Source organism: Bipolaris sorokiniana (genome assembly GCF_000338995.1).
Source record: "Bipolaris sorokiniana ND90Pr unplaced genomic scaffold COCSAscaffold_5, whole genome shotgun sequence".
NCBI classification, from domain to species: Eukaryota; Fungi; Ascomycota; class Dothideomycetes; order Pleosporales; family Pleosporaceae; genus Bipolaris; species Bipolaris sorokiniana.
Window position 1 is genome coordinate 787,486 of NW_006911899.1, and position 27,455 is coordinate 814,940.

The 27,455-nt window shown below is 50.1% G+C and overlaps 14 protein-coding genes across 14 annotated transcripts; 9 read left to right on the plus strand and 5 right to left on the minus strand.

Moving 5' to 3' along the window:
* Nucleotides 1-624: 624 nt before the first annotated feature.
* COCSADRAFT_170043 (uncharacterized protein) lies at nt 625-1,892 on the plus strand (the record flags this gene model as incomplete). The annotated part of the gene is made up of 4 exons (XM_007700485.1): nt 625-939; nt 1,002-1,510; nt 1,577-1,755; nt 1,849-1,892. 4 exons carry the CDS (start codon nt 625-627, stop codon nt 1,890-1,892), a joined length of 1,047 nt encoding a protein of 348 aa, XP_007698675.1.
* Nucleotides 1,893-2,203: 311 nt separating this feature from the next.
* On the minus strand, nt 2,204-3,017 carry COCSADRAFT_170044 (uncharacterized protein; the record flags this gene model as incomplete). The annotated part of the gene is made up of 3 exons (XM_007700486.1): nt 2,204-2,522; nt 2,619-2,925; nt 2,978-3,017. 3 exons carry the CDS (start codon nt 3,015-3,017, stop codon nt 2,204-2,206), a joined length of 666 nt encoding a protein of 221 aa, XP_007698676.1.
* Nucleotides 3,018-4,239: 1,222 nt separating this feature from the next.
* COCSADRAFT_170045 (uncharacterized protein) lies at nt 4,240-5,799 on the minus strand (the record flags this gene model as incomplete). Its single annotated transcript, XM_007700487.1, has 3 exons — nt 4,240-5,367; nt 5,415-5,629; nt 5,694-5,799. The coding sequence occupies 3 exons, from the start codon at nt 5,797-5,799 to the stop codon at nt 4,240-4,242; spliced, it is 1,449 nt and encodes a 482-aa protein (XP_007698677.1).
* Nucleotides 5,800-6,204: 405 nt separating this feature from the next.
* COCSADRAFT_114485 (uncharacterized protein) lies at nt 6,205-7,980 on the plus strand. Its single transcript, XM_007700488.1, has 4 exons — nt 6,205-6,455; nt 6,509-6,910; nt 6,960-7,506; nt 7,562-7,980. The coding sequence occupies exons 1-4, from the start codon at nt 6,318-6,320 to the stop codon at nt 7,693-7,695; spliced, it is 1,221 nt and encodes a 406-aa protein (XP_007698678.1). The 5' UTR covers nt 6,205-6,317; the 3' UTR covers nt 7,696-7,980.
* COCSADRAFT_35607 (uncharacterized protein) lies at nt 7,973-9,410 on the plus strand. Its single transcript, XM_007700164.1, has 4 exons — nt 7,973-8,479; nt 8,563-8,718; nt 8,775-8,841; nt 8,903-9,410. Exons 1-4 carry the CDS (start codon nt 8,379-8,381, stop codon nt 8,993-8,995), a joined length of 417 nt encoding a protein of 138 aa, XP_007698354.1. The 5' UTR covers nt 7,973-8,378; the 3' UTR covers nt 8,996-9,410.
* A 216-nt stretch (nt 9,411-9,626) lies between these two features.
* Nucleotides 9,627-11,189, plus strand: COCSADRAFT_35608 (uncharacterized protein). The gene has a single exon (XM_007700165.1). It carries the CDS (start codon nt 9,707-9,709, stop codon nt 11,072-11,074), a length of 1,368 nt encoding a protein of 455 aa, XP_007698355.1. The 5' UTR covers nt 9,627-9,706; the 3' UTR covers nt 11,075-11,189.
* Nucleotides 11,190-12,433: 1,244 nt separating this feature from the next.
* Nucleotides 12,434-12,759, plus strand: COCSADRAFT_159207 (uncharacterized protein; the record flags this gene model as incomplete). Its single annotated transcript, XM_007700489.1, has 2 exons — nt 12,434-12,521; nt 12,578-12,759. 2 exons carry the CDS (start codon nt 12,434-12,436, stop codon nt 12,757-12,759), a joined length of 270 nt encoding a protein of 89 aa, XP_007698679.1.
* Nucleotides 12,760-13,240: 481 nt separating this feature from the next.
* COCSADRAFT_170049 (uncharacterized protein) lies at nt 13,241-14,973 on the minus strand (the record flags this gene model as incomplete). The annotated part of the gene is made up of 2 exons (XM_007700490.1): nt 13,241-14,605; nt 14,728-14,973. 2 exons carry the CDS (start codon nt 14,971-14,973, stop codon nt 13,241-13,243), a joined length of 1,611 nt encoding a protein of 536 aa, XP_007698680.1.
* A 486-nt stretch (nt 14,974-15,459) lies between these two features.
* On the minus strand, nt 15,460-16,786 carry COCSADRAFT_35611 (uncharacterized protein). Its single transcript, XM_007700166.1, has 4 exons — nt 16,503-16,786; nt 16,326-16,417; nt 15,909-16,273; nt 15,460-15,859 (listed from the first exon to the last, which is right to left on the minus strand). The coding sequence occupies exons 1-4, from the start codon at nt 16,642-16,644 to the stop codon at nt 15,544-15,546; spliced, it is 915 nt and encodes a 304-aa protein (XP_007698356.1). The 5' UTR covers nt 16,645-16,786; the 3' UTR covers nt 15,460-15,543.
* Nucleotides 16,787-17,683: 897 nt separating this feature from the next.
* Nucleotides 17,684-19,446, plus strand: COCSADRAFT_86986 (uncharacterized protein; the record flags this gene model as incomplete). Its single annotated transcript, XM_007700491.1, has 2 exons — nt 17,684-17,950; nt 18,007-19,446. The coding sequence occupies 2 exons, from the start codon at nt 17,684-17,686 to the stop codon at nt 19,444-19,446; spliced, it is 1,707 nt and encodes a 568-aa protein (XP_007698681.1).
* A 266-nt stretch (nt 19,447-19,712) lies between these two features.
* On the plus strand, nt 19,713-21,307 carry COCSADRAFT_307237 (uncharacterized protein). The gene is made up of 2 exons (XM_007700492.1): nt 19,713-20,488; nt 20,550-21,307. Exons 1-2 carry the CDS (start codon nt 19,979-19,981, stop codon nt 21,267-21,269), a joined length of 1,230 nt encoding a protein of 409 aa, XP_007698682.1. The 5' UTR covers nt 19,713-19,978; the 3' UTR covers nt 21,270-21,307.
* Nucleotides 21,308-21,345: 38 nt separating this feature from the next.
* Nucleotides 21,346-22,338, minus strand: COCSADRAFT_87040 (uncharacterized protein; the record flags this gene model as incomplete). Its single annotated transcript, XM_007700493.1, has 1 exon — nt 21,346-22,338. The coding sequence occupies one exon, from the start codon at nt 22,336-22,338 to the stop codon at nt 21,346-21,348; it is 993 nt and encodes a 330-aa protein (XP_007698683.1).
* Nucleotides 22,339-23,717: 1,379 nt separating this feature from the next.
* COCSADRAFT_35614 (uncharacterized protein) lies at nt 23,718-23,979 on the plus strand. The gene has a single exon (XM_007700167.1). It carries the CDS (start codon nt 23,760-23,762, stop codon nt 23,967-23,969), a length of 210 nt encoding a protein of 69 aa, XP_007698357.1. The 5' UTR covers nt 23,718-23,759; the 3' UTR covers nt 23,970-23,979.
* A 1,324-nt stretch (nt 23,980-25,303) lies between these two features.
* Nucleotides 25,304-25,798, plus strand: COCSADRAFT_354790 (uncharacterized protein; the record flags this gene model as incomplete). Its single annotated transcript, XM_007700494.1, has 1 exon — nt 25,304-25,798. The coding sequence occupies one exon, from the start codon at nt 25,304-25,306 to the stop codon at nt 25,796-25,798; it is 495 nt and encodes a 164-aa protein (XP_007698684.1).
* Between the last annotated feature and the right edge of the window lie 1,657 nt (nt 25,799-27,455).

The window sequence follows — 27,455 nt, forward strand, 5'->3', positions numbered from 1 at the left end:
ATCCACGAACGTCTCACGAATGATACCGAGGCTTCAGAAAGTTCCACTGTGATATAGTCTTTTTCATCGGACCTACCCGGTCAGACAAGAGGGAGCTCTCGATGCAAATTCTGTCGCCCCACAGTCAGCATGCCATGGTCTAGAGTTATGGAACCATACAGGAGGCGAGTGCTCTGCCTATGATATTGCAAAGGTAATATCACCTGCAGCAGTGTTTGATCTGCATATGAAAGTACAGGGACTTTGTTGATCAAGTGGATAGCGTAATCTAACAGGCGTCACCAAACCCGTAACCGGATCTCGTGGTTTGGCTTCAAAGTCTGGTTGACCATCAGCCCATCATGAGACATGATGGAATAGATTGGAAAAGAGACACCCTGTTACCCAATGGTTATTCCCACTCATATTAACCTAATATGGCTCAGCAATGATTGATGACAGCCATCATGTGGTCCGGCAAGTACCCTTCTGGCCGTCCTACCAACGAGCCCCCGCGCCCGTGCCACACGCTTATAAGAGAAAGCTTCATAATATCTGCTTCACATTCTATTCTTCTTGTACCTCCATCATAGCCCATTCTTAAGCCCAATCATTCAAATCTCTGGCCCTCGAGACCGAACCAAGATGCATTGGAGTAATATCATCCTCACTGTGGCGGCTCTCGCTAACACGGCTGTCGGGCAAAACATGTTGCGATTTGCATGCTCTCAGCTCGTCGTTGAGCGTACAGACCCTCTTGTGAATCCTGGCATGAAGTACACTCCACATCTGCACCAGATTGTAGGAGGCAACGCCTTCAACATCACCATGGATCCCTCGATCGACCTCGCAAAAACATCCACATGCACATCCTGCAGCTTCGTACAAGACAAGTCGAACTATTGGACAGCCGTCATGTTCTTCAAAGCCAAAAATGGAACTTATATCCGTGTGCCCCAGGTCAGTAAATACGCCAAACATACCAAATACATAGCCACCATGACTAACTCATAACACACCAGATCGGCAACGGCGGACCCCAGGGCAAGCTCATCAACGACGGCGGTCTAGACGTTTATTACATTCCAAGCGGCAAAACTACCGCCTTCAGAAAAGGTTTCCGCATGCTCGTCGGCTCAGCAACCAACAAAGATCCCAGCAAAGTCAAACTCTCAAACATCTGCCACCGCTGCTGGACCTCCCCCTCCGAAGACACCTTTGTCGGCGGCGCCCCCTGCACCGGCTCTGACACCGTCGACATTCCTAAAGACCCAAAGTGCAAGCTTATCCGCCAGACCATCATCTTCCCCGCCTGCTGGGACGGCAAGAACCTTGATTCACCAGACCACCAGAGCCACGTTGCGTACGGCCAGGGCAGCGGCGCAAATGGCGGTGGTGCATGTCCGTCTAGCCATCCCGTTAAGCTACCGCAGATCATGTACGAGCTCATGTGGGATGTGAGTAAGTTTGCAGACAGGAGTTTGTGGCCGACGGATGGATCTGATCCGTTTGTTTATTCCATGGGTATTGGGTAATACTGCCTCCATTCTTTATTCTCGTACTGGTGGAAGTATGAGCTAACAGGGGATATTGATAGTGGATCCGCTGCCCACGGCGACTACGTGTTTGGCTGGGACGGGGACTCGCTGCAAAAAGCCATGGATAACGGGTGCAATTTGAACAATGCTTGTCCTAAGGCGGGGCTAACGACGCAGCAGCCTGCGCAGTATAATGCTTGTAAGAAGAAGCAGCAGGCGCCTGAGCAGGTGGATGGATGTAAGTTTTGTCTCCTATTTATGTCTGAGCTGCTCGCTTTGTTTATTTCAGTACTGCTATTGGGTATGTTGCACCAACTGACTATAGAATCAGGGCTCAAGTCTTTACCGCTTGGAGACATGCCTATGAGGGCCTAGACACATCTGCCGAGTTGTTGGGGTATTGTTGCTATCGCGGGACTTCATCATGTTAGGCCCCAATTTTCTAGAAATGATGTATGAGGGTTAGCACCACATCCACTTGCACTTTCCGCTAGAAGCCTGCCGTAAATCATAAACCGCTACTGTATACCCAAATGTGACATACATCAATCCATGAATTCACATTCTACAACTGCCCATCAAGTGCCAGCCATACCATATAACCAAGCAAAAAAACTTCCCCATAAATTCAAGCAAACCCCTCTCCTAAGAAGATCCACACAGCAACTCACTTCAACCTCCTCCTTCTACACCCCATTCCTCTCCAACAACACCGCCCATCCCTCATTTCTCCCGGCGCTAAAATCATGCGTAATATAATTATACACATCATGCACCGGGATACTCGCACTTGTCGAACCCGGATTACTCACTTTTCCCTGCGAGCACGCAAATGCCAACCGCCGACTCCCACTCGGTTCAACATATACAGGCCCAGAAGAACCATTGTACGAGGTACACCCCGTGCACTTGACGGTGAATTGCCAGTGCGTGCTGTTTGCTTTGTTACCTTTGGAGAGCGGGGTGTAGGTTGCCGAGGGGTATTGTTGAGGTGTTGAGTGGCCACTAATTGATTTCTGTTAGCATTTTCTTGCCTGTCCTTTTCCCTTGTCTTTGGTTATCAGGGGATGGATTGGGGGGGAGGAAGGGGAAGCAACGTACGTAGCCCAGCGGGAAGACACGGTCGCTTTTTGTCCGTTGGGATAGGAAACTGTGAGTGGATTCCGAACCATGCTGCCGCCCCAGGCAAGGCCGACCCATCCCAGGGAGCTGGGAGCAATGACTTGGAGGACGATGTCGTAGGGTTGGGTTGCGGAAATGTTTGCGGGCTGCGCTATGCGGTAGATGATGTTGCTGGTGAGAGTGGCTGCGGCTTTAGTTTCGGAGAAGGTGAAGCCGGTTTCGGGGTCTTTGTAGCCCGTCGAGCGTGGTGATAGAGTGTGATCGGTTGATGCTGGCCATGCTTGAACTGGTGGGTGGTGTGAGGATAGGGAATGGGTCACTGGTGCTGTACGGCTTACCAAGGTTGACTATGGCCGCGAGGCCGCCTGTGAAGCGCATGATTATCGTTTTGTCTTTCAGTTCATTAACTGGGTGTTGGAGACTCAAATGCTGGCACTGATGCTACTGAAGTGTGAATATTGTCGTGCCACAAGAAATATCTTAAGCAAAGGGATAAACTGATAAGAGGCTCTGAAGTATGCTAAGGTGGTACACGACCACGTTGTTAACTTATATCCACTCTGTAGAGTATACCGCAGCGATATGTGTGCACATGGAAAGGATGAACCAGGATAACAGCAAATTCATCCAGGTTTAGCACGTGTGACAAAAGTAGCCGTGGCCAGGAAGCAAGGTTGTGAGGTGAACAAAGCATGTGGTCATGTCGATAGGAAGTGTATCAATTGCCTATCGAATCAGTTACCAGAGGTCTTGATTGCTTGACATTTTTTATCCAATGGGTTCTCTTTTTTAGAAGTCGGATCTGCGATGTGACAGCCATTCACTGGGTTATGAGTGGCTGACACTTTTATCCGCATAGTGTGTAGAATATAGAATGAGAGATCCATGTACTCAGGAAAGTGAATGAGCCCGAGAGGTAACATACACCGGAGAAAGGTTGGTGCAATGATTTCATCATTGCATTCTCCGGCCCGAGAAGGACTGAAGGTTTGCAGTAAAAGGGCAAGAGACCGGGCCTGAAAAGTCAAAGCACGCGTAGATATCCCAGCTCACAGAGAAGGCTTCTGTTTTGCGACGTTTGATTCACCCGAGCGTGTGTAACTTTGACGTAACATCACAACTTGATACTATAAATTTTGTCTCGCTTGGAAAAACCTCCTCTCCCCACATTTTGCGTGTGGGGCTCTCCATGAAAAGCTCACATGGGCTAATATACTGTGACACAGAAACGCTTCGGGTCACGGAATAGATTGAAAATTGTGGGACACCACCATATCCGCCGCCTAAAGCGCAACATGGGGCGATGTTCCATGTCCAAATTCGGAGGCTGTACGTCAACCTGTATACTACATACCATCTCCTATCCGGGGGTTTAACAAACCGGCTAAGTATCGGAAAAAATAAAACAACTCATAAATACGACTCGTGTCACTTGGGAAGACATATCCAGGTGAAGGTCAGTGCAATCAATGAGACCGTTGATCGTTCTTCGAGGTTTCGAATGAGTAGCGAGTTGTGTTGATTGTAGCAGCTAACGGTCATGCGAAATGCCGTCTCGATCCACATGCATGGAATGTTTGAACATTACAACGGGGTCTGCTTAGCGCTGAGTGAAGCTCTGCAGCTTCTGTGCGAGCATGCATATCGACCGCAAGATACCCATCTTGACTTGGTGTGCGCCTCCAGATCTCGCAAACCAGAATACAGACCCGAGGATAGACGCAATGCCGACACCAACAACTCCGTTGAGTATCTCCGCTTGATTTTGAGCTGCCTTTTGCACCTCAGAGTATCGCATGTTGCTGAATGTTACTCTCGAGTATTGGGTAGCCCATCCAGCGCTGGGAACGTAGATGTACAGTTTCTCCTCGACCCATTTCCTCAAAAGATACAATGGCTTCTTGACATCACTCGCCATCTCACGGTAATTTCCCAGAGCAAGATCATTTATAGCTTGTGCGTCTGGGGTGCGTTGTTTGGTGTATTCACTCAATGCCATGAATCGATCATCGGGGTACTTGTCGATAAACTCGAATAAGACGCGGACATCTTCCAGTCCGGCATTCATTCCCTGGCCGTAGAATGGCACCATGGCGTGGGCAGCATCTCCGAGAATGACACCAGAATCTCCGTAATGATATGGTGTGCACTTGATGGAGATCAAAGGCAGATGTGCGTTCGCCTTGTATTGTTGACGTAGATCGTCTTCGGTAATAAGGTCTGGCACCACGCCTGGGAACTTTTCATTGAAATATTCGACGACCTTTCCAGAGATATCAAGCTCTTCAAACCCCTCTCTTGTCAAGAAGAGCGTAGAGGTGAATGTCTTGTCAAGGTTTGGCAGGGCAATGAACATGGATTCATCTTGAGGCCAGATGTGTAGGTAGCCTGGAGGTATTCGAAAGTCTCCATTTGGTCCGGCAGGGACGTGAAACTGGCACCAGAGCTTGTCAATGTATTCCTGATGGAAATACATGGGGACAAACTTCATGAGATGGTATCGCACGGCTGAGTGAGCACCGTCTGCACCAATCATGAGGTCAAAGCTCAGCTCAAACTCATCACCCTGCTCTTCGGGAGAGTTGGGGCGATATTCAAACCATGCAATCTTCTTCTTGAAGTCTGCGCCCACCAGTTTATGGTTGAACATGAGCTTCACATTGGGCATAGCCTCCAGATGATCGAGAAGGGTTTTGTTCAGACCAGTTCTGTCCATGGCCAACAAACTCTGGTGTCATCAGTACAACCCCGAACACATGATGCCATCACACTCACTCGTCCCCTTGCATCGTAGGCTTGCGCTTGACGAACGTATTCTCCATTTTTTCGCACATGGATCATACGGCCACCCATGGGGTACGTCTCGGCTAGTACTGCATCTGCAAGGTCCGATAGGCCCGTTTTACGCAGAGAATGAATACCGCGCTCGGAGAGAGCAAGATTGATAGACTTTGAGAGAGTGAGTGGAGTAGTCTTGGCCTCGCGAAGATCTGGTTAGTGTCAGCATGGATGGGTATTAGGACCGAGATGGTTTGCGGGTATGATAAGGCTCACCTGCTCTCAGTTCATACACTTCAACCTCGAATCCACGCACGGCAGCGTACAGGGCCGCCAAGGAGCCTACCGGCCCAGCTCCGATAACAACCAGTTTCTGCGTCATGGTAATGGAAGATGGTGGGAGAGAGTGGAGAAAACTTGAACCAAATATCCGCAAGTCCCGTGATCCGAAGCTAGAGCACGGGATGAAACGACCAAAGAGCAGAAATTTAGGAGCATGGTGGGTATTTAGAAAAGCTGAGGGGTAAACGTGATGAAAATTGTCATCCCACGGACAAAAGCTCAAAGAGTCAGACAAGATGTCAAGGTATCACTGATGATGCACGTCAAGTCCTAAACGGGCAAGCGCAACTGAAGCGCGCGGGAAAGCCTTAGTCATCAGCGATCGGCACTCGGCGAATCTGGACCCTTGCAAACGAATACGGATCTGAGAATGCGGCGGCGGAGTTGGCAGCGAACAGAACATTCATCACGCAATTTTTGCGCCAACCCACCTTTGCCGTAGAAAGTGCTACAGCACGCTAAGGATAGGATCGGCTTAAAGTCTAGTCGTAGGCGACGTCTCCAGTCCACCCTCTGTCATAGCTCTCTTACACGACTAGTCTCTGCACACAGCACACAATGGCTGCAGAGGACGCCCCGCGCAAATGCTCAGGCCAGGACTGTGAAAACGACGCCAGCGCTCTGCAATGTCCAAACTGCCAGAAACTCGGAAAGGAGAGCTACTTCTGTTCCCAAGAATGTTTCAAGCGCAACTGGGTACATAGTGAGATCGCCCATGTGAGACAGAACAGTATCTAACCACCGCGCAGGGTGAGCATAAGAAGGTGCACAAGTCACAAAGTAGTATTCTCTCCAATATCTTCACGCCGAAAGTAGTTTCTCACCCGGATCCAGCCACAGGCCACTACAACCCATTTCCTACCTACCCATACACCGGGGCTCTCAGGCCCGTATACCCGCTGTCACCGCGCCGAGAAGTTCCAAAGCACATTCGATTGCCAGACTACGCGAAAGATGGAATCCCGCGGTCCGAACAAGTATTTGTCAACAGGAATAAGATTACCATTTTGAACAAAGAAGAACAGGATGCCATGCGCAAAGTGTGCCGATATGGACGCGAGATATTAGATATCGCGGGCAGAGCTGCGAAGCCCGGCGTCACCACAGACTACATTGATGAAATTGTCCACAAGGCCACCATTGAGCGCGATGTAAGAGAGACCAACGCAGGCCATGGATATACAAAGCTGACAAGCGCAGTCTTACCCATCACCCCTCAACTACTGCAATTTCCCAAAGTCCGTTTGCACGTCGCTTAACGAGGTCATCTGCCACGGCATTCCCGATCAGAGAGTACTGAAAGACGGAGACATCCTCAACATCGATATCTCTGTCTACCACGGCGGTTTCCACGCGGACCTGAACGAGACCTACTATATTGGAGACAAAGCATTGGCAAATCCAGACGCCGTACGGGTCACCGAGACTGCGCGAGAATGCTTGGACAAGGCCATTGAAATCGCAAAGCCAGGCACTCTTTTCCGGGAATATGGCAACGTCATCGAGAAGCATGCCAAAAGCAAAAACTGCAGCGTGATCAGGACGTATTGCGGACACGGTGTCAACCAGCTTTTCCACTGTGCACCCAACGTTCCTCATTATGCGAAGAACAAGGCAGTTGGGCAAGCGAAGCCGGGAATGTGTTTCACAATTGAACCTATGATCAGTATTGGAACACACCGAGATAAGACATGGCCGGACGATTGGACAAGTGTAACCCAAGATGGTTCACTGACGGCGCAGTTTGGTGAGTTCTCGCTGGGATATATCTTTTCTTGTTTCCAGAAACTAATGCAGTATAGAACACACTCTACTCATAACAGAAGACGGCGTAGAGGTACTGACGGCAAGGTTACCGGACTCACCCGGTGGCCCTGTGCCAATGCCGACTGCCACCAGCAACGAATCAAACGGGGAGGCAAAAGCTGACTCTTGAACGGAATGAGACAGTCGCAAGGGAGTCTGAATAGAAACCTGCCAAACAATAGGATAGTTGAGTTGCGACGAGGCTAAGAGTGCAGCTACCCATTCATATCCCGCAAGCCATGATAGTAGTCTCGTATGCACCAGGCCGGCCTGCGATGGCCGGCGCTAACACTTGCCATGTCAACATAGTGATAGCGTCTCTTGTGCCGGAACAGTTGTGGCGGCGCAAAGCTCAAATGGGCCATTATCCATCACATGAGGCTCCAGTCAGACGAGGGTGGCCCGCCTGCGCTCTCACAAGCGAAGCGAAGGACGCTAATGGCCATGCTTGCTGTGTCCAGGGAAGCATCGCCTCAACGTCATCCAAGCATCTGTGTCTGTTCTTACTCTGCTCTGAATTCTGAGGCGCTTGTTACTCGCCATTTCTCTGTGCTGCTGTACACTACCATTGCGTTTCCCTCGCAGTTGCCCGTCCCGTCTCCGACGTCATCGCAACTTCCATCCAGGCCCCGCACACAAGCTAAGCTTCCCGCGTCTAGCCCCGGCAGCCCGCAAACACACGACCGCATCCGAGCCTTGGGCATCTCTCGCACACTTGTTCAATCGCGCCCCCAGCCACCGACCAGCGACGCTGCTCGTCTCCTTCGCAAGCCTTGATACTATCGTCGTCTTACTCCGTACACTACCACCACAATGACTGGTGAAGCATGGCTGTATTTGTTGGCGGTGTTGATAAACGCCGTCAACCTATTTCTCCAAGTCTTCTTTACCATCATGTACAGCGATCTTGAATGGTGAGCAGCTCCCGGGAAAGCGGCGTTGCATACAGACGATACTGCAGAACCCTGTTGTTGGGCAGTAGCTAATTTTGCGCCAGCGACTACATCAACCCCATCGACCTCTGTAACCGTCTCAACACCTACATCATCCCCGAAGCCGCCGTTCACGCTTTCCTGACCTTCCTCTTCCTTATCAATGGATACTGGATGGCTCTGGTGCTGAACCTGCCCCTCTTGGCATGGAACGCGAAAAAGTGCGTGCCGCCCACGCCAACCCATGTGATAAGAGTGACGTTGCTGATTGTCCCAGGATCTTTGAGAACCAGCACCTACTGGATGCAACGGAGATCTTTAGGAAGCTTAATGTGCACAAGAAGGTAGGAGAATCACAGAGTCTGGACGTGTTATGGCGCAAGTGGCTAATGTATACGCACTTAGGAATCCTTCATCAAGCTGGGCTTCCATCTGCTCATGTTCTTCTTCTACCTCTACAGCATGATCGTTGCTCTTATCCGCGACGAGTCTCATTAGTTGTGGACTGCGCCACTGTACCAGCTCATGCCCCAGACTGTAGTGTCGTCACGGGAGGTACTCATGTTCCTACACATGTTCATATGGACTGCTGTTGTTTACTGTGTCTTTGTGGAAGCAACGTCTACAATGGACCTATGAAAAGCGGTTGACCCATGAGAAGCGGTACTGGCAGAACAAGAAGAATAAGGAGAAGAGGCATTGATATCCAGCACGAATAGTAGAGCCATGAGTACACGAGGGTATACGGGAATGGGACTTGGACGGATCGATATCCTTACGTCGAAACGAATAGCGTTAGATTAGTGTATTGTAAGATGCATCAATTACTGAAGAGCAATTGGGCATCAAAACGAATTTCTTTTCGATTTTCTGAGACTGCAATAAAGAGCCTTTAAGTTTTGGTGCCGAAGAGACTTACTTGAAACCTTCTCCTTGGTTGAGTGCTGCGAAAACCAATTTCTGAGCCAAGTCTCGTATCTAACCATTTCGCCCTTCATATAAGTCAATACCAAATAATTACGAAAATGCATTTTAGTTTTCACGTGCAAGGGGAAAGGCTTGGCATGCTTAGTCACCCGTATTTTATGACGAGGCAGCTTTCCCCAGATTTCCAGATTTCCTTCATTCAAGACTGCACCTCACCCGCTCTCCGTCTGCCGCACCTATACAACCTACACGACCACGAAACTATCGAAGAATAACATAAACATGGCTGGGGGAGGCTCCGGTAGAGTCCCAACCGGTTTCGCGGCAGAAACATACATCAGCGATCATACATTCCGACAAGGTCAACGTTCGATCGAAAGCGGAGAGGGGTCCAAGAAAAGAAAGCGCGAGGCCAAGGGCGACTCAAGTATTGTGAGTGGATCTGGCGCATACAAAGGGCCCTGGGCAAAATACGAGGAACAAAGGCCAGACGCCGCCTCGGACGACGAGTTTGGGTCAGATGTGGAGGTGGAGATAGTGTACGAGGAAGACGAGATTGTCGACAACTCTGCGACCGCGCCCAAGAAGCTCGCAGGCACAGACTACCGCGATACCGAGGCCGAGGGCGAGACGAGTGAATTCGTTGGCAGCCAGCAATACGACTACCAAGGACGGACCTACATGCACGTACCTACGGACCTCGATATCAAGCTCATTGGCGACTATGAGCCAAAGAACTTTATACCAAAGAAGCTTATCCATACCTACAAATACCACACGAAGTCGATTACCCAAGTTCGCTTCATACCTGACAGTGGTCACCTCCTCCTCTCTGCTTCGGCCGACTCCAAGATCGCGCTATGGGACGTGTATCACCAGCGCGAGTTGCTGCGAACATTTTCCGGGCATACGAAGTCGGTTGTCGATATTGATTTCAATCCTAGCGGTACGCAATTCGTGTCCGCTAGCTATGACCGCTACATGAAGATATGGGACACGGAGACTGGCAAGTGTCTGAATAAGTTCACAACTGGAAAGACACCGCACGTCGTGCGCATCAATCCAAGCATGCCGCACGAGTTCTTGGCTGGTATGAGTGATAAGAAGATCATGCAGTACGACACAAGAAGCGGAGAGATGGTGCAAGAATACGATCACCATCTGGGGCCTGTCAACACAATCACCTTCTGCGACGAGAACCGCCGATTCATCACAACATCCGACGACAAGTCCCTCCGCGCATGGGAATACGGTATCCCTGTCCCTATCAAGTTCATTGCTGAACCGTATATGTTCTCCATGGTCCGCTCCTCACCGCATCCGTCTGGCAAATACGTTGCCTTCCAGTCGTCAGATAATCAGATTACGGTGTACAGTTCGACAGACCGCTTCAGACAGAATCGTAAGAAGAGCTACAGAGGGCACAACGTGGCTGGATATGCACCCGACGTGGCAATCAGTCCTGACGGGCAATTCATCAGCTCTGGTGACAGCGGGGGTTTCATTTGTTTCTGGGATTGGAAGACGTGTAAAATGTACCACAAGATCCCAGCCAGCGATGCGCCGGTGCTCGCAGTACAGTGGCATCCAAGGGAGACATCGAAGGTTGTGGCTGGAGACCTCAATGGTGCGCTGAAATTGTATGACTAAGCGTGGGTGCGTACGAGATGTACGGTAGAAAAAAGAGGGCGATAAAGTAGCGATACCCAATGTGTTCAATGCCAATTCCGATTTCAGAGGGCGAATTCCTATGCTTCGGTGCACACTTTCCGACTGCGCCAAATGAGAAATATACGGTTTGGTCCTGCGTGGAAAGACGTTGTGCGTCATGTCTCCAGCAGTTTTCCGGCTATGCGCAGGCGAACATATGCGCACTTGCGCGATCACAGCCGCAATCCCCGTGCTATCGTAGTTTGAGTCAATAGATGACTTGTATCCACGTGAATGGCGTGTGAGCCTTGTCCGCATGGACGGTTGGGTGCATGCAGCAACCCCCGCTAAAGCCGACTGCGCCTTCGGTTCGCCCTCGACGACGCCCTTTTTCCTCTCTGCCTCGTTCTTCCCATCCACTCAATCTCCCTGTTTCAAACATCATCGGAAACCGCCGAAACTCTTTTTTTTTTTCATTTTCTTCTTTCCCCTGATACACTACGGTGATCGTTTCAAGGACGATGCCTCTAGGCATCCGTGTTCTAAGCCCCCCACGCCATACCTTCTTTGGCACACCGGTGACCGCAAATGCTCGCCAGCAGACCTTCTCCCTCTTACCATATTCCCAATTCGAATGGCTGAAGCCTGAGGACCAAAGGCGACGTCACTGGACTACGCATATGCACCCTTTTCCGTGACGCCTTGTCATAGGCCTCCTTGCTTATCGTGCCTTGCAGCCATACATGCAAGTAATTGCCTGGACCGTGACCGGCCGTGACGCGTTCATAGTCGACAACTGAACATGGCTTCCTTCTGGTGAACTTGCGCAAGCATGCATGTACACACGATGACTCTTTTTCTCCCTCATACCGGTTTGGGCATACCGTAAAAATTGTAGCCTAGCCTAGTCACTAATTCCCTTTCTTCTCTTGCCATTTTCTGACGCGGTCGGGACTTGGGAAGAACGACATAGCCACGCCGGGTGTGAATCATCGGTCCTCCCTAGGGCGCACTATCCACTCACACGTGAGCCGAAGCAAGCCAGGTATTCAGGCAACTATGGTAGCAGTAGGAAGAGAAGCAAAAATGTTGCCGAGTTGACTAGTAGGAGGATTTACGTGAGTGGATGAAGCCCTAAATGGCGGCCTCAGGTAGGTTGTCTGCCTGGAATAAATAGTCTATCGAGGGTGTACTCTTTTTTTCTTTTACCATACTCGACTCAAAGCAATCAACTCGATCAAAGATATATATCACGTCCCAAACAAGTCAGACAACAAAGACACTCACACCATACCATACCCTTTCACATCCAACACGAGTTCCCCAAGCGCCACCAACACTACATCACCAACCGCAACCATGTCCTCGTCATCATCATCATACTCGTACACATCGTACACCCCGCAAAAGGGCACCTCATACTCGCGCCCCTCCACCTCATCAACCAGTAAGCTTATCTGCTTCCTCCCGATATCAGAACGCCGATGCTAACAACCCCGTCAGCATACTCAACCTCCTCATCATCATCATACCAGAGCTACTACACACAATCCGGCGCAAACACCACCTCGTCATCGTCGCGGAGTCAGCGCTACAGCAAGCCACCAATCATCCACAATGGCGGAGGCAAGATTAACGACCCCAACACGTCGACTTCGGCACCAAATGGCGGATACTACACTTGAATTGTAGTCTTGTCGTTTTCTTTTCTTTCTTTCTTGCTTTGGTTTGGTTTGACTATGGGATGACGTTTTGTTTTTCGTGGAATATTTGGAGTTCTTGGGATTAAGGGAATCACTACACATCAAGGATTGGGACTTTGGAGTTCGGAAGACTTGTTTTTTTGGGGGGGAGGGATTTCTTCGATTGAGCATGGGATGGGATTCATCCAAGGTTCTTCATTGAGCTAGATGGAGACGAGAATTTTCTTGTTTGTTGCAATGGCTAGTTGGGTTGAGAGAGTTGCCGGATTTTTTTTCTTTGCTCTGATTGCTGGAAAGAACGGTATCTTACTCCCCTCCAAGATGGAGTCGCTATAGTCGCATTACTCATGAGTACATGTATATTAGGATAGCTATCTATGATTGATTCATATTACTACACCCGCATTCTCGCATTACCTCTACATTCAACCTCCTAACACCATAAAGCATTCCCACAACTTATCTAGCTCCCAACAGCCCCATACCACCCCATCCCCAACACGGCCCCAAATAAAATCGCCATAGCCGGCGGAACCCCAAACCACGCCGTCTCAGCATACGCCAACGCCGCAACAACAACCCACCACGGCTCATCCGCCAAACTCTTCCCACTCCCACTCTCGGGCGTCAGATACCCAATCTCCCACAACCTATACACAGCCGTAAACACCAACCCCACCGCCGTCGCATTAATCCCGCGTAGCAAACTCACGACCCACGGCTTCGTCCTGAGTACCTGCCAAAACGACTGCACTCCCACCGCCAGCACTATCCCGGGAGCAAATATGCCCAGAAACCCCAGTATCGCACCTACAATCGTCGGCGTAGAGCCTGGCGCCGACGCAATGGCAAGAGCGCCTAGGTACACTGCGAAATTGAAATTCGGGCCTGGAAACGCTTGGATGAGGGCGAGACCGAGGAGGAAGTTGCGCGGGGTGACCCAGCCGGGGTCTACGACGTAGGAGCGTAGCAAGGGGATTACGACGGGGCCGCCGCCAAAGATGATGGTGCCCGCTAGGTACATGTTTGAAAAAAGGTCGAAGGGGCGGGAGGTGGAGGTTAGGGTGCCGCGGAGGACCATGATGGCGATGAAGGAGATGGTGAAGGTTATGATGAGGGTAGCACCGAATTTGACAGAGATTTTGTGGGATTTTATTTCCGATTGAGGTGGTTCGGGGGTGTGGGGTGCGGGTTCATGGTGTTGGTGTGAAGAGAGGTCTTCGCGGGAAGACGTAGCGTCGTCTACTGTTGAGCTGCCAGCTTGCGGTCGCCGCTTGACTGCTTGAGGCCGCGTGAGCTCCACAGGAGGTGTCTGCTGAAGACCCGCATGTTGAATTTCTTCTTCGGCATCGCCTTGTTCGTTTCTTGCGCGGCGGCGTTGGGCTTGATATCTCGCTTTCATCTTGCCTACCCATCTCATGAGCCAGATATCCCAGATCACAGTTGCCACGCCACCACAGACAATCAGGACCGGAAAGTACCACAATGCGTTGTAGCACAGTCCTGCGCATGCGCCAAAAATGACGAGTATCCGTGTTATTTTGTCTCGGATGGCTTTCTCGGCCAATTGTACGGCAGCCAGCGCAATGATGCCAACGGTACTAGCGTTGAGACCAGAGAGCAAAGCGTATACAATCGACGGGAGGCGCTCAGGCATCTTTTGTACGCCGAGTGAGAGCGCGTACATTCCAATTGCGCCAGGGAGACTCCAGAGCATGAAGGCGAAGATGGCGGGGATCATTCCAGCGTGTAGGAGAGCGATACAGAAGCACATTTTTGTCGATGCAGGACCGGGAAGTGCTTGACATATTGCGAAGAGCTCTTGATACTGGAGTAGCAAGGTCAGTTTTAGATCAATTCTTCGCTTTGCATCTCTATTTCAGTGTCGAACCACACCTGTCGTCTGAGTCCTTCCCTATTCAACACGGTCATACAAAGAAAGTTACTCACAGCCTGTTCGTCCAGCCATTTCCTCCCAGCCACACCCTTACCCTCCACAAAGCGACGATGCAAAATCTGGAAATGCACAGGCGGCCCTCCAAATGACGTGAACCCCAGATCCCACATTCTGAAGAAGACATCAAGAAGGCGGTCTGCAAGAGTATCGTTGTTGCCTCGCACATCTGATGATGGCTCATGCGGCGTTGAGGACGGGCGCAGACGCCTCAGCGAACCTATAAGGGATTGTAACGACATTGAGAATACCAGATAATGTGTAGGACGCTGGTGTAGGATCAATGGTGCTTGAACAAGATAGCCATTGTTGTCGTTGGGATGGCTCGAGCCAAGCCTCAAGCGATGATGCCATTCGCTCTAAAACCCCATGGCTTTACTGGAAGAACTGTGAGCTCAGCATGATGGTGTGCAGGCGCGAGCTTAGTTTCGCGGTCGAGCTGAGTATGCATGTCACCGGGAGCCTATGATTGGTCATTTGGGTTCCCTTGCCTGTCTCTACGATGAATGATAGTTGCAGACGCTCCCACGTGCAAGTCTAGAAGCGAGTGCGAGGGGCTGGGACGAGAGTGGAGCTGTGGAGCCATGGGAACAAGCGCGTCGGCTCGTTTGCCGTCGACATCGCTTCATCGCAACAACATCACGCCAAAGCAGAGCATTCAGACATTTCTTAATCTTTACATTCCTTGTTGAATCCTCACATGATTCGTCGTGGTCAATCTCTGTGATTCCCGACATGCTTCAGATGATCATTCAGATCTCTGTCCTACCCAACCCATATTAACGCCTTCGCTTCTTGCGTTGAGCCGTAGCTCAAACATCGATCGCATCGACCGTAACGCCTTTGACCCAAGTATACTGCATAACACGGGCGACCTCCAGGGCCGAGTCGTGGGATGCGAGAGAGCCTACCAAATACAAGCTGGCATCGAGACCAGCAGTCACACCACCAGTGGTGATGACACGCATACCGCCAAGGGGCATGGAGGCACGCCTAGCGATGGACTCGCGGCGGCGAGAGTCACGCCAAGCATTGCTGCCCTTGCGAGCTATCGACTTACGACGAGCGTGGCCCATGTTGGTGCCTTCAACAGGGCTCTGAGGCTCGCGAGACTTCTTAATGATGTATCTATAAGGGTCAGCTGGTGGCATGTCGAAGCGGCGGGCATTTGACTCACGGGTTCTCCTCGGGGTTTTCACCCAGATCGAAGCGAGCGTTGTTGACGACGTATCGCTCCTCCATGACATCGGTACGCATGGACATGTCCCGCCTAGCCGCATCTTGACAGATGGTCTCAAGGCGGACGTAGTAGTCGGGGTGGGTTGTAGCAGCGAGGCCCTCGAGCATGCCTTGCTGAGCAAGGAGCAGGGCACCCACATCGATGGCGAGGATGGTGCGTTCTTTGACAGGATTCTTCTCTTGAAGCTCGACGTACTTGGTGAGGAGGTTCAGGGGCTCAGATTTGTTCTTGAGCACCTCGAACACGCCCTCACCACCGGGAACGATGATGACGTCGAAATCATCGAGCTCGTTGTTGGCATCCTGGGTCATTGAGTCAGTACGGCTTCGGGAGATGTTGCAGGCAGCCACATACCTCGTAGTCCATGTCGGCCTTGATGGTGAGACCCTGGACAGAGGTCATGGCCGCTGCGGTGCCAACGAACTGGCAGGCGAAGGCCTTGCTGGCTATGGGATGTTAGCCAGAGACCAATTGGCCCACGATAGCCCAGCTCATGTCGGAGCACGTAGGATATCTAGATGGTTGACTTACTGGAGTCTTTGGGGTCCTGCAGGGAACGGCTCAGTACTTCAAGGGGGCCGGCCACGTCGAGCGTGTTGTACTTGTCAAAGAGAGCAAACAACACCTTGACCTGCTCGACGCGGCCATCGGTGTTGTCTGCAACTGCACTCATCTTGAATGATTTGATGTGAATAGGATGGATTGGATTGAGTTGATGAAGGGATGGAACATCAAGGTTTTATATGAAGGAGAGAAGCAGCAGTTGGAGCGAGCGAAGCTCTTTCAGCCGAGAGGGGTAGCTCTCCTCGATCTCGTGAGCACCGCGTCACTGTCTGGCGAGTCCCTTCCCCAGATATGCAACCCCGCATCGCACGGACCATGAAACTACCCAAACGGGCATGGTCGAGCGGGGCTCTAGGGCGATCCCAGTTGCGGACCACTGAGCCTTCGGGCAGATCCAGAGACTATTCGCGTGCCTGCTTGGCCTGACTGCGTTCTCAAGGCTGTGATAGTAGCAAGCATCTCGGAACTCCAATACGACATGTGTGTGAGACAAAGCCAGGGGATGCAATGCCATTGACCGTAGGCCATGTTGCGGACATTCATCCGAGCTATCGCGCACAGACCAGTCGTTCATAAGCTACCCATGCCACGCGACGTCTAGTTGCAATAGAATGAAGACTAAACCTACTCAGAAAGCCTTGATAATATATAAATGAACATCAATATAACACCCTCACCTGGTAACAGTCTTGTCTATCCGTCCTCTACGCTTTGGTAGTTGCAAAGTTGAACTGAAAGCAGATTACTAAGACATTACAATGACATGGTAGTCAACCCTCGAAAGAGGCGCAGGGGACTGGAGGCTACTAGATGATGACCTAAAGATTGCATGTATCTAGTGCCAGATATAGTGCAGGGGCTTGCGAGGCGGCTGGAAAGAGTGAGTTTTGCAGCGTCTTGGCCAAGATGAAAAGACGATCGGTAATAACGTTGAATCTTCGGAACAAAACCCCAAATAGAAAAGATGTCAATGTCCTGTGGAAATCTAATTGAATATTCATCATTGTTGCTCAATTCATCCTGACATGTGTCGACTGGCTAATGGGGGATGACATGGTGGGCTGGCTGGCATAGTGGAGAGAAGCGCACGGACGCGCATCATGGCGCGACATCGTCCAGAGTGCGACGTTGACAACCCCAACCGCAACATGGCGGCACCAACAGACACTGACGCGTCGCCGACGGGCGGTTCAAAGCAGGCACTGTCCTCGTCTTCGGAGACACCAAAATTGGCTGCTAAGGCGCAAAGGCAGCCTCCACCAGAGACAAAAGAAAGCCTGTGGCTACGACGATGGTCAATTGTCTCCTTTTGGGCTGTAGTCTTGTTGCTGGGACTGCCAGTATGGCTGAAGACTACAGCCATCTACCGGGCAGAATTGCCACTGCAGGAGATGACAGACTGGGCTGAGGCAAAGGTATGCTTTACACCGAGCGCATCCAATCTCCGTGACCCAAGTTGACACGATTGCAGGTCTGCAAGCCAGTCTTCCCTTTGCGCATAGCTGTCGAGGCCCCGATTCCCTCACTCGATGCTCAGCACCTCATTCGCACCACCCAGCATGCTCTCGACGATATCAACGACTTCTCCGCACACCATCTCCGTTTGATGCTCGCTGATCCGCCCTTACAACCCAATGCCTCTCAGCAAGTAGTAATCAGTGACGGAACAAGCATTCCTAGCGAAGACACGGACGTTGTCCTAGTCATCCGCCTGATACCTGTCGAAACCGGTACCACGCCCCGTTCGCAGCTGCAGCCCTACTCTCCTACGCTGGACGTTTACTATTCGCCCAATCAAATACCTTCACAGTCCTCAACCGGCTCGAGCCTGGCTACCTTTCTCGCTCAAGAGCTGCACAACATCTTTGCTGAAGAGCAGGCCCAATTGGCTCACGTACTCTCAACTTCCTCTCGCACACATGCTGCCAAGATCAAAGCCCTCTCTCCCGAAACGTCCGCTGAGCTCCAACGCCAATCCACTCGCGCACTCAAGTATGCTCCCACATACCATTTAACCTTTTCCCTCTTCAGCCCGTCATATGCGCCTTCGAGATGGGATATTGAGACAGCGCTCGAGAAATACATGAGCCCCCTTCTGGAAGCTTTATCAGCTATTAGCAACTTCACTGTCGATACTCAAGTCCAGCTTTATGCTACCTACACACCCTCCATCCGACAGCCTGAATACGACGAAGAAAAAAAGGCGTGGACACTCCGCAAAGAAGATCTGAGTGGATTTGTAAACGCTGCCGAGTGGCCCCTAAGCCCCAGCATTGGCGAGGGACCAACTGTCAATTTCATTCTCTACGTCCCGGACCGTGCACAATCGCCACTATTAGTAAAAGAGAATGGCGGGAACAGCTGGCTTATTCCACAATGGGGAGGTGTCCACATCCTTAACCTAGAAGGGAAGTCAGATACGCCACCCGAGCTTACTGCAGAAATGCTTGCACCCGCCATGCACACCTTTTCAAATCAGCTCATCTCACTATTCGGACTGCCCCAAAGCCCAGCATCGTTACCTTTGCGCATATCAACCCTGGAACGCGTGCGAGCCGCCTCACTCATTTTCTCTGCTTCCTCTACCTTGGGCGCCTTGGCTCAGGTGTATCAGAAGCTCCCATCTATCCCAGTTCCTGACAATGTAGCCCAGTCTACACATCGCACTATCGCGAATCTACATCAAGCTTGCGACTATCTTCGAGATGGTCGGTTTCCCAGTGCGTTAGAACACGCCCGGACTGCAGAGGTAGAGGCTGAAAAAGCTTTCTTTGAACGCTCCATGGTTGGCCAAGTGTACTTTCCAGATGAGCACAAGGTCGCCGTGTATCTACCTTTGCTAGGCCCTATCACAGTTCCTCTCGTCATGGCTGCGCTGAAGGAATTGAAATCCGCATTGAAGCGAGCCTGATCTCAGCGCTGAAATGCGCGCCAAGTAGAGTCTGAGACCTATAGCAAGGACGCCGAAGTATCCGTTTTGCCTTGAGCTTACCGGATGTGTTATCTGGTCCGTATCAGACTTCACTCTTCGTGCGAACTTTACATCTTGCAATTGTCCGCAGCACCATACTACGCACTCAACGACTGACCAGAAGTCATATATATAACATCATGAGTGTGTTGTAGGGTGGGTGTTCAAAGACGATGTTCTTACACAATCCTAGCACCATACGTATTTGTGCTCAAGATACAGCAAGGCGTCCTAGGTTACCTTCGGGACTATCCCCGCTGCGGGGTAGTATAGGCTCCACCATGACTACGTTCTTGGCTGATGGGCTGCCACTCAATATTGAATCGACTTGGTAGATCTCACCCTGAGTTGTTGCCGGCAATTACCCCTCGTTATACTAGCGATTTTACCTATAAATTCACATATCTTGACTTGTTTCTCACTCGTACTTTGCATTCACCTTACACCATTTCAACCAAGGATTTCTGTCACCATGTCACTCACTCCTCAAAGCATAGAGAGTATCAAAGCCACGTTAGACAGCTTTGTCAAAGACGGCTCACCAGGTCTTGTCTTCCACGCTGTTGATAAATCAGGCAAGACTCTGGTCGAACATGCCTCGGGTACCCTCGGAGTTGACTCAGACCAGCCTATGGATGCTGATACCACCCTTTTCTGGATTGCTTCTTGCACAAAGCTCGTCACAGTCATTTCGGTACTCCAGCTTGTTGAGCAGGGTAAAATACCTCTAGACGACGCCGAATTCGTCAAGAAAATTGCACCTGAGCTTGCAGACAAGAAAGTATATCCTGATGGCGTCAACACTGTGGAGAAAGAGAAGGAAATCACCATGCGTATGCTGCTTAGCCATACAGCAGGATTTGGATATAGGTTTGCCGACGCAAGAATTAAGCAAGACGGCATCGAAGGGAGCCATGGAGACAAGAACGACATTCTCAATGCGAAGCTGCTGAATCAGCCCGGTAGTATGTTTGAATACGGTGTAAGTCTCAGCAACCATAGCGACATGCACAAGTTACAATGACAGCTAATACATGGCACAGGTCAACATCGACTGGGCCGGTATCATCCTCGAGCGAGTAACCGGCCAACTTCTAGGCGACTACTTCCAACAAAACATCTTCACACCCCTCGATGTCCCCGCCGAAGGCGCAACCATGTTCCCCTCGCCCAGCCTCCAAAAGAACCTCGCCCACATGCACCAGCGCGACGCCTCCGGCACCCTCCACGAAAAACCCCACCTCTACATCGGCCCCCTAAAATGCCCGGCCGAGAAGCAAAAAGACTTCCTCCAATCCGGCGGCGCAGGCCTCTTCTCCAAACCAAAAGAATACGTCAAAATCCTCGCCGCAATCCTAAACAACGGCACTAGTCCCCACACCAACAAGGAGATTCTGAAAAAAGAAACCGTGGATCTCATGTTCGAAAACCAGATCCCAGACCAACCGGATTTCGCCCGCGCGGAAGTTGCGCCAGCGAATCCGCTGCTGCTCAACCCGGGTAAGGAAATGTATCCTCAGCCGGGGAATCCGCCGCAGGGCTGGGGTTTTGGTGGCTTCTTGACGATTGCGCCGGGGCAGACGGGGCGTGGGGCGAATACGCTGTGGTGGATGGGACTATGCAATTGTTTCTGGTGGGTTGATCGGGAAAAGGGGGTTGCGGGGATGCTTGCGGCACAGGTGCTACCGAATGGAGATGGCAAGGTTATTCCGGCGTGGGTGATGGCTGAGAAGGGGGTTTATGATGGACTGGCATCTTCGTAAAGAAGCTCTTCACGAAGAGTTGAAATCAAAGTAGTAGTAGTTGTTGTTGTTGTTATTTTATTTGGAAAGGGAGAGTCTATTGTTTAGAGGTTTGGAGATCGTTGCCTAGAATCCCGACTACCCCATCTACATCTTTCATCCCTTCTCTCCCTTGTTTCTCCACGACATCGGCGAGTTCTTGGAATACGTCTGCGATTTCGCGGAATACACTTGCTTGTTGCCAGCCTCCTTCTCCTGCAAAACACTCGCCTATTTGCCTCATTTCTTCAACCCACCGGTATGCCTTGTGTGTACACCCCACGATGCCTCTTTCGGCTTTGAGCCGCGCATGGGGGTTGTACTGATCCATGTAGTCTTTCAGTTGGGGTAGCACACCGAGCGACGAGGCAGTGGTAAAGGACTGCAAAGAAAGAGCAGTGAAACCTTTGGTCAAAGCGGCAAAGCAGCATTTTAGACCGCTGGCTGTGCCAATGGTGTTGGCGATATGCTGGACATTCAACACAGAAGCAAGATGTGCACTGGGGAGTTCATGAGGACCCGAAAGAGGAACACCAGGACGCTTCCAATCTGACCCCGGACTATCCGACCCTTTTGCTTCTTTTGACGTATCTGGTGAAGCTGAAGGAGCAACAGGTGACGAGCCGACGATACCTCCGTCAACAAAGCGTACTTCTTCTTTCACTCGTTCTTCAAACATACCGCCTATCTTGCGTGCTGTATCCGGACTAATCGCATTCAAATCCAGGTAATACAGCACGTATTTTTTCTGTCCTGATGACGCAGCTTGATCTCTGCCCTTTTGCTTCTCTAGGGCAGCAATCACTCTCTCTGCGGTTGCGACAGCATCGCACGGCGGTACAATGCTGAGTAGGTAATCTGCGCTTGTGACTAGCTCTTCGTCTGTTTCTAGCAGCTGGATGCCAATTGATTCGGCTCGGTCTTTTGTTGCAGAGCTGCGTCCACTGATATTTGTGGTGATTGCGTAGTTGTGGGATTTGAGTAGCGAGGCGATACCGAGCCCCATTTGGCCAATTGAGATGATGGCTATGGTGGCGTGGGGCGTCGCCATTTTGATGATGAAGTGCTGGAAGATAGATAGATAGTCAAGATACGTGAGAGGAAGATGGTGGGGTTCATGGTGGGGTTTGATAGAGGATCGATTACTAACGAAGAGGGGTTAGTTAACGTGTTCTACTATCAGTAAGCTGGAAACATCAGTAAGCTGAACGCCCCACCAAACTTGACGCGACGCTCTACATAATTAAGCCACAACGACGTAATAAAATGATAAGGAATTAAGAAATATAATTTATTGTCTAGTTTTACACGAAGTACGAGTATGTCCTTTAACGTGGCACTTCGTGCACGTTGGCGGCGCGCGCTGACGTCGCTCACCAGCCTGGTTCTGGCTACCACCCATAAGTAACCTTTCTGCCTCTGTAGTAAGCTGCTGAGCCTGCTTTACCTAGAGCACTCCACTAGTAGCGATATATTAATGCTGCTAACTCTGCGTTTATCGTTAACACTAATTTTCTATACGTAGCCTCTTATTTTCTTCTGCAAATATTGTCGCTAATTATATTATAATCTGATAGCCTTTAATAACTTAGCGAAGAAGCTGGCTTATTAGACTTTATAATTGCTAATAGAGCTAGTCTTGAAGAAGCTTTGCCTGCTGCTGAAGCTGCGCTACTGTACGGGGTATCTCTACTTACCACACAACGTTATCCTCTATAGTTGTCTATAGCGGAGACGGTGTCTAGACGACAGTTAGCGACGACAGGACACGATCTGGATAAGGAGGGATAAGGTCTACCGCCTGAAAGCCTGCTTAGATGTTCTGCTGCGTAAATATAGTTGGCCGGATCCGTATATAGGTCGTAAGAAAGTCTATCTTATTAATATAGTAGACGCCTTAGCAGGCGAGCTTCTTAATCTTACGCCCGTACGCGCGCTTAAGTAGGGAGAAGTAGCTTATATCTAGAGGCTAGAGTAGATAAGAGGTATGAGGCGGTATGTAGAGAGTAATAATCTTGTTCTCTGCGCAGTACTGGTCGAACTCTAGCGTAGCGTGGCTACTATAGCTGTCTAGAATAAGAAGCTAATAGACTCCTGCTGTACGAGATGCTATATGCTGGTTAAAATGCTTTACCTACGCTACACTAAGCTGATTAGTCGTCTAACTATTATCTGAGACGCCGACAGTCTAGTCTAGTGGGAGATCGCGGTACTAGCTACTCTAGTAGACCTTACTAGGCAAGATTATAAATAGTGGAAGACTCTAGCCAGACGTATTAATGCACTCGATCGCTATTACCTACTCGCGATTGCCTAGCTGTATAATAGCTGCTTGGCCGACTCTATTAGAGCTTATAACTACCTTAGACGTACTAGCGACGCCTATCGCGAACCTAGTCTCGTTAAAGTTGTAGATATCCTAGTCTAATGTTACAAGTAACAAGAAGGATCCTCTCCTTGACAAATGACGAGATGGCTGAAGGCTTATGGACGTCCACGTCAGAAGGTAATGATCATCGCGGGGCCTGGGGTCACGTGATGTGCCATCCCGCCAAGACAAGACATCCCGCCAAGCATGGGATGGCAATGGGATTAGGGATGGCATGCCATCACAGACATCCCGCCAAGGAGCAAGAAAATGGGATGGACGGGATGGCAGGACTGGAAGCAATGAGGATATAAGGATGGATGGATTTCATTATTACTCTCGTTGTGGTCAACTCAAATTGTACTTTCTTACTAGTATCTTTACTTAACAAGATTGTCACAAGTTAGTCTATCAAATAGATTAGTCTTGTCAAACCCTCCTTAAGCACGCCAACTCCACTGCATCGCCAGACAAGCCTCACGGAACACTAACGTAATACTCACCTGCCTTAGTGCGGACCAGGATAGAGAAGTATAGACCTATACCCCGTGTAACATCTAAGACGCCGTACGTCTAGCGCGTCTCCTCTACTAGCTTAAACCAAGCTGCGATTGCGACAGGATCCTTAGAGAGAGCGCGCTAGCTACTAAACTTCCTAGTCTACTTTGTCTAGAGCTCTAGATAAAACGCGATACCTAGCACTTACCTATAGGTTATAGAGGTGGATTTTGGCCACGCGCGGCGAGTAGAGCGTCTGCCATCTATTATACGTTAATGATATAGGGCGGAAAACCGCGTCGGTTAAGGTCTAGAATGTACTGCACAAGAGACTGCTCTTCGATAGCTGATAGCTTACGATTAACAGAGGCTGTTTCTGATCGTGGCTGGATACCGTAGAGGCGCGTATATAGTGTTGACTTTAGCACGTTGTACGCTTTTGTAAGAGCGTAGATAGACTAGTTTGTATTACTACGATAAGATGCGATAGCAAGGCTTATTCTGCCTTCACGAGAAGTCTGAGTAGAGCGTTGTTGTCGCGGCATGGTGGTTGTGGTGTAGAGCGTCGCGTCAAGTTTGGTGGGGCGTTCAGCTTACTGATGTTTCCAGCTTACTGATAGAACACGTTAGTGAGATGTAGGGGGTCTGACCTTGTTGAGGAAGTTGTTTTGACCGACTGCAGTATCTGAGTTACATGCTCTCCAAGTCACTGTCTTGAGTATTTGCTGTGCCTCGATGTATTCCATGTTGTTTGGTGTAAGCTCAATTAGGGCGCCAGCACAGAGAGCAAACACCGCTAGTATCCTATCAACTCATTAGAATATATGCCAACAGTGATGGCATGACATCTCCAGGTTGGTTTGGTGCGACCGAAATGTTTGAATATAGAAAATCGGCAATCAGTAGATGAGATAGCATGTGGAATAGCTGTTTGCATTCGGAGGTCGTTGGTCCACGTCAGCCTGGCACAACAGGTAAATTACAGGTGAAGCTCAAAGTTATAGCGACAAAGTGAGAGAAACGCCATGTTTTCCTATCACGTCAACCACAATTTCCTATCCACCAAATCCAAAACTTACTACAACATCTCTCAACTTGAAACCCCACTTCTTCACACCATCAGTACCACCAGCACACCACCAAGAACATCATGGGTATTCCCCGTTTCGCCTTTATGGCATTGCGCTTGGCGCAGTTCGTCTGCGCAACCGTCGTCCTAGGGCTGTCATCTTACCTTCTCTATCTCGAGCATGAGCATGATATCGGCCCCTTCAGTCGCCTCTTCTACAGCGCCATCATTTCCTCCATATCAGTCATTGCGTCTCTCATCTGGCTCATTTCTAGCACAATTCTCCCCGTCACCCACATCGTAGCCGATCTACTCTTCTGTGGTGCCTGGTTCGCCGTCTTTGGTCTACTGCAAGACTGGTACAAAGACGTCATGTACTGCGGAAGCAAATGGAGCTGGTACGCGATGAGTGCAAGAGAGGGATTATGCGGAAACTGGAATGCCGTTCAGGCTTTCGCTTTTCTAAGTGCAATCTTCTGGTTTGTTAGCTGTATGCTGGGCGTCTTGGCGTGGAAGAAAGATAGCACGGCGCCCGCTGCAACTGGTAGTGCTCCTGCTCCAACGACGACAGGGTAAGGTATCTTGGTTGACACTTGGATTGCGGGAGCTAACATCGTGCAGGAGTAGACGCCGATTTGGCGTTTCACGTGCCTAGATCTATCTCCGATCTTGAGCAAGTTTCTGCCGCCATGGCAGGTTGTCGTCATACCTCAGTGTTGAGGGTGAACCGGGTACACGTGAAGGAATTCACCAGGTCCATAATCTGCCTCGGTTTGCTTTGAGGCTTTCCTGCCGGCTGATTGAGAGGCATTTTCAATTTGTCAGATTGTTATGGTGTCCAGGTGGATGAATTAACCATACGACCTTACAAGGCCTATTGGTGGAGCAAACATAACAGAACATCCACTGCATATATAACGACAACTATCAACTCACAATATAGCAAGGAATGAACAGGAAACAAGGATATTTTCGTTAAGAGAATTCTTGGCATGTCTTCTTTTTTGCCAAGTGTTTGGGTGTTTCACCGGGCCAGCCTAACACCGAGATTTAATTTACATGACCAGCTTCGGCGCTCGGCAGCGGACGGGTACGGATGGGTTTCGGATGGGCGTACGAGAAAAGAACTCTTGAAATGCACCAATGGAGAATTACAGAAGCCAGTAATCCGCACAACTGATACAAGATTGTACAATGTTGACATAGAGACCCTTTACGTTTGAAGCATAAGTAGGGTACGTACGGTAAGCACCGAACTGCACCGACACGCACCTAGAACACTGCCTAATCCGCGTTTCAGAGTGTGGGAATATTAGGGTGGTGTCAGACCGTCAATAAAAACGCCTCAAATACGGCATAACGGCCAAAGAAGAAAAAAACTGCGTCTTCGGCAGTTCCTCAGAATGCCACAGTCATGTATGCCATCATCGGCTCTAAACCGCATGCGTACTAACCAAGGGCGCAAGACACCAATCTGCATTGCATCCCCGGCGTGCACTAATTCCTTCTTCCCCGCACCCGGAATAATACTTACTGTCCAGATCTTGAACGATCTTCCTCGATACGCGATTCCTTCAATATCGAACGCAACTCTCTGGTGGCATTTCTTTTAACCACCGGCCAAGCCTTTGTTTGCCGTGAACAAAGTCTTGACGGATATTAACACTGGAAGCACTACTGCACTTGGCAAACGACATGTCACAATCGCGTGACCTCTCCAATTAAGAAACTCGTGCAGATGACGATGACTGTACGGTATAGCCAGCCAAGTCGTAGATGGTTCAATTCGGAGAAGAACCAATATGCTGTGTTGACCCAACCAGCTGGCAACAACAGAATCAATAGAAACAAAGACCCTTAGCTATACCTACGTGTTTGTCCGCACCCGGACACAAGTTCCCCCGTACAAGAACCCCGTATAATAGCAAGTTGATAATTATTTCGTCATGCACACCCAATTTATGCAACGCCCCATCTCCTCCGATCTTTACCCCATAGAAAGCTCCACGCACGGGCCCGCACACCATGTTTCGACGATACTTACGGACCTATTACTGATTTACCCATCCCTTCTCCACCCGACGAGTCAGTAAGGCCGAAGGGTAAAAACAATAGGGAGGGAGCATGTTTTTGCATGGCTACCTAAAAAGTGGGGTAGTCCTTGACACATTAGACAGACACCAGGCTTTGAAACAAATTAAAACATTTGTTTGGAAGGGGGGAAGTGGGGACA

Excerpts from the sequence above, each read along its gene's own strand:
- COCSADRAFT_114485 (XM_007700488.1), top strand. The coding sequence starts at position 6,318 with ATGGCTGCAGAGGACGCCCCGCGCAAATGCTCAGGCCAGGACTGTGAA. Across the intron at positions 6,911-6,959 it reads AGGCCACCATTGAGCGCGAT|TCTTACCCATCACCCCTCAA; the intron begins GTAAGAGAGACC and ends TGACAAGCGCAG. Across the intron at positions 7,507-7,561 it reads TTCACTGACGGCGCAGTTTG|AACACACTCTACTCATAACA; the intron begins GTGAGTTCTCGC and ends AATGCAGTATAG.
- COCSADRAFT_35607 (XM_007700164.1), top strand. The coding sequence starts at position 8,379 with ATGACTGGTGAAGCATGGCTGTATTTGTTGGCGGTGTTGATAAACGCC. Across the intron at positions 8,719-8,774 it reads TTGGCATGGAACGCGAAAAA|GATCTTTGAGAACCAGCACC; the intron begins GTGCGTGCCGCC and ends TGATTGTCCCAG. Across the intron at positions 8,842-8,902 it reads AGCTTAATGTGCACAAGAAG|GAATCCTTCATCAAGCTGGG; the intron begins GTAGGAGAATCA and ends ATACGCACTTAG.
- COCSADRAFT_35608 (XM_007700165.1), top strand. The coding sequence starts at position 9,707 with ATGGCTGGGGGAGGCTCCGGTAGAGTCCCAACCGGTTTCGCGGCAGAA.
- COCSADRAFT_35611 (XM_007700166.1), bottom strand. The coding sequence starts at position 16,644 with ATGAGTGCAGTTGCAGACAACACCGATGGCCGCGTCGAGCAGGTCAAG. Across the intron at positions 16,418-16,502 it reads GCAGGACCCCAAAGACTCCA|CCAGCAAGGCCTTCGCCTGC; the intron begins GTAAGTCAACCA and ends AACATCCCATAG. Across the intron at positions 16,274-16,325 it reads AGGCCGACATGGACTACGAG|GATGCCAACAACGAGCTCGA; the intron begins GTATGTGGCTGC and ends TCAATGACCCAG.
- COCSADRAFT_307237 (XM_007700492.1), top strand. The coding sequence starts at position 19,979 with ATGTCACTCACTCCTCAAAGCATAGAGAGTATCAAAGCCACGTTAGAC. Across the intron at positions 20,489-20,549 it reads GTAGTATGTTTGAATACGGT|GTCAACATCGACTGGGCCGG; the intron begins GTAAGTCTCAGC and ends TACATGGCACAG.
- COCSADRAFT_35614 (XM_007700167.1), top strand. The coding sequence starts at position 23,760 with ATGGCTGAAGGCTTATGGACGTCCACGTCAGAAGGTAATGATCATCGC.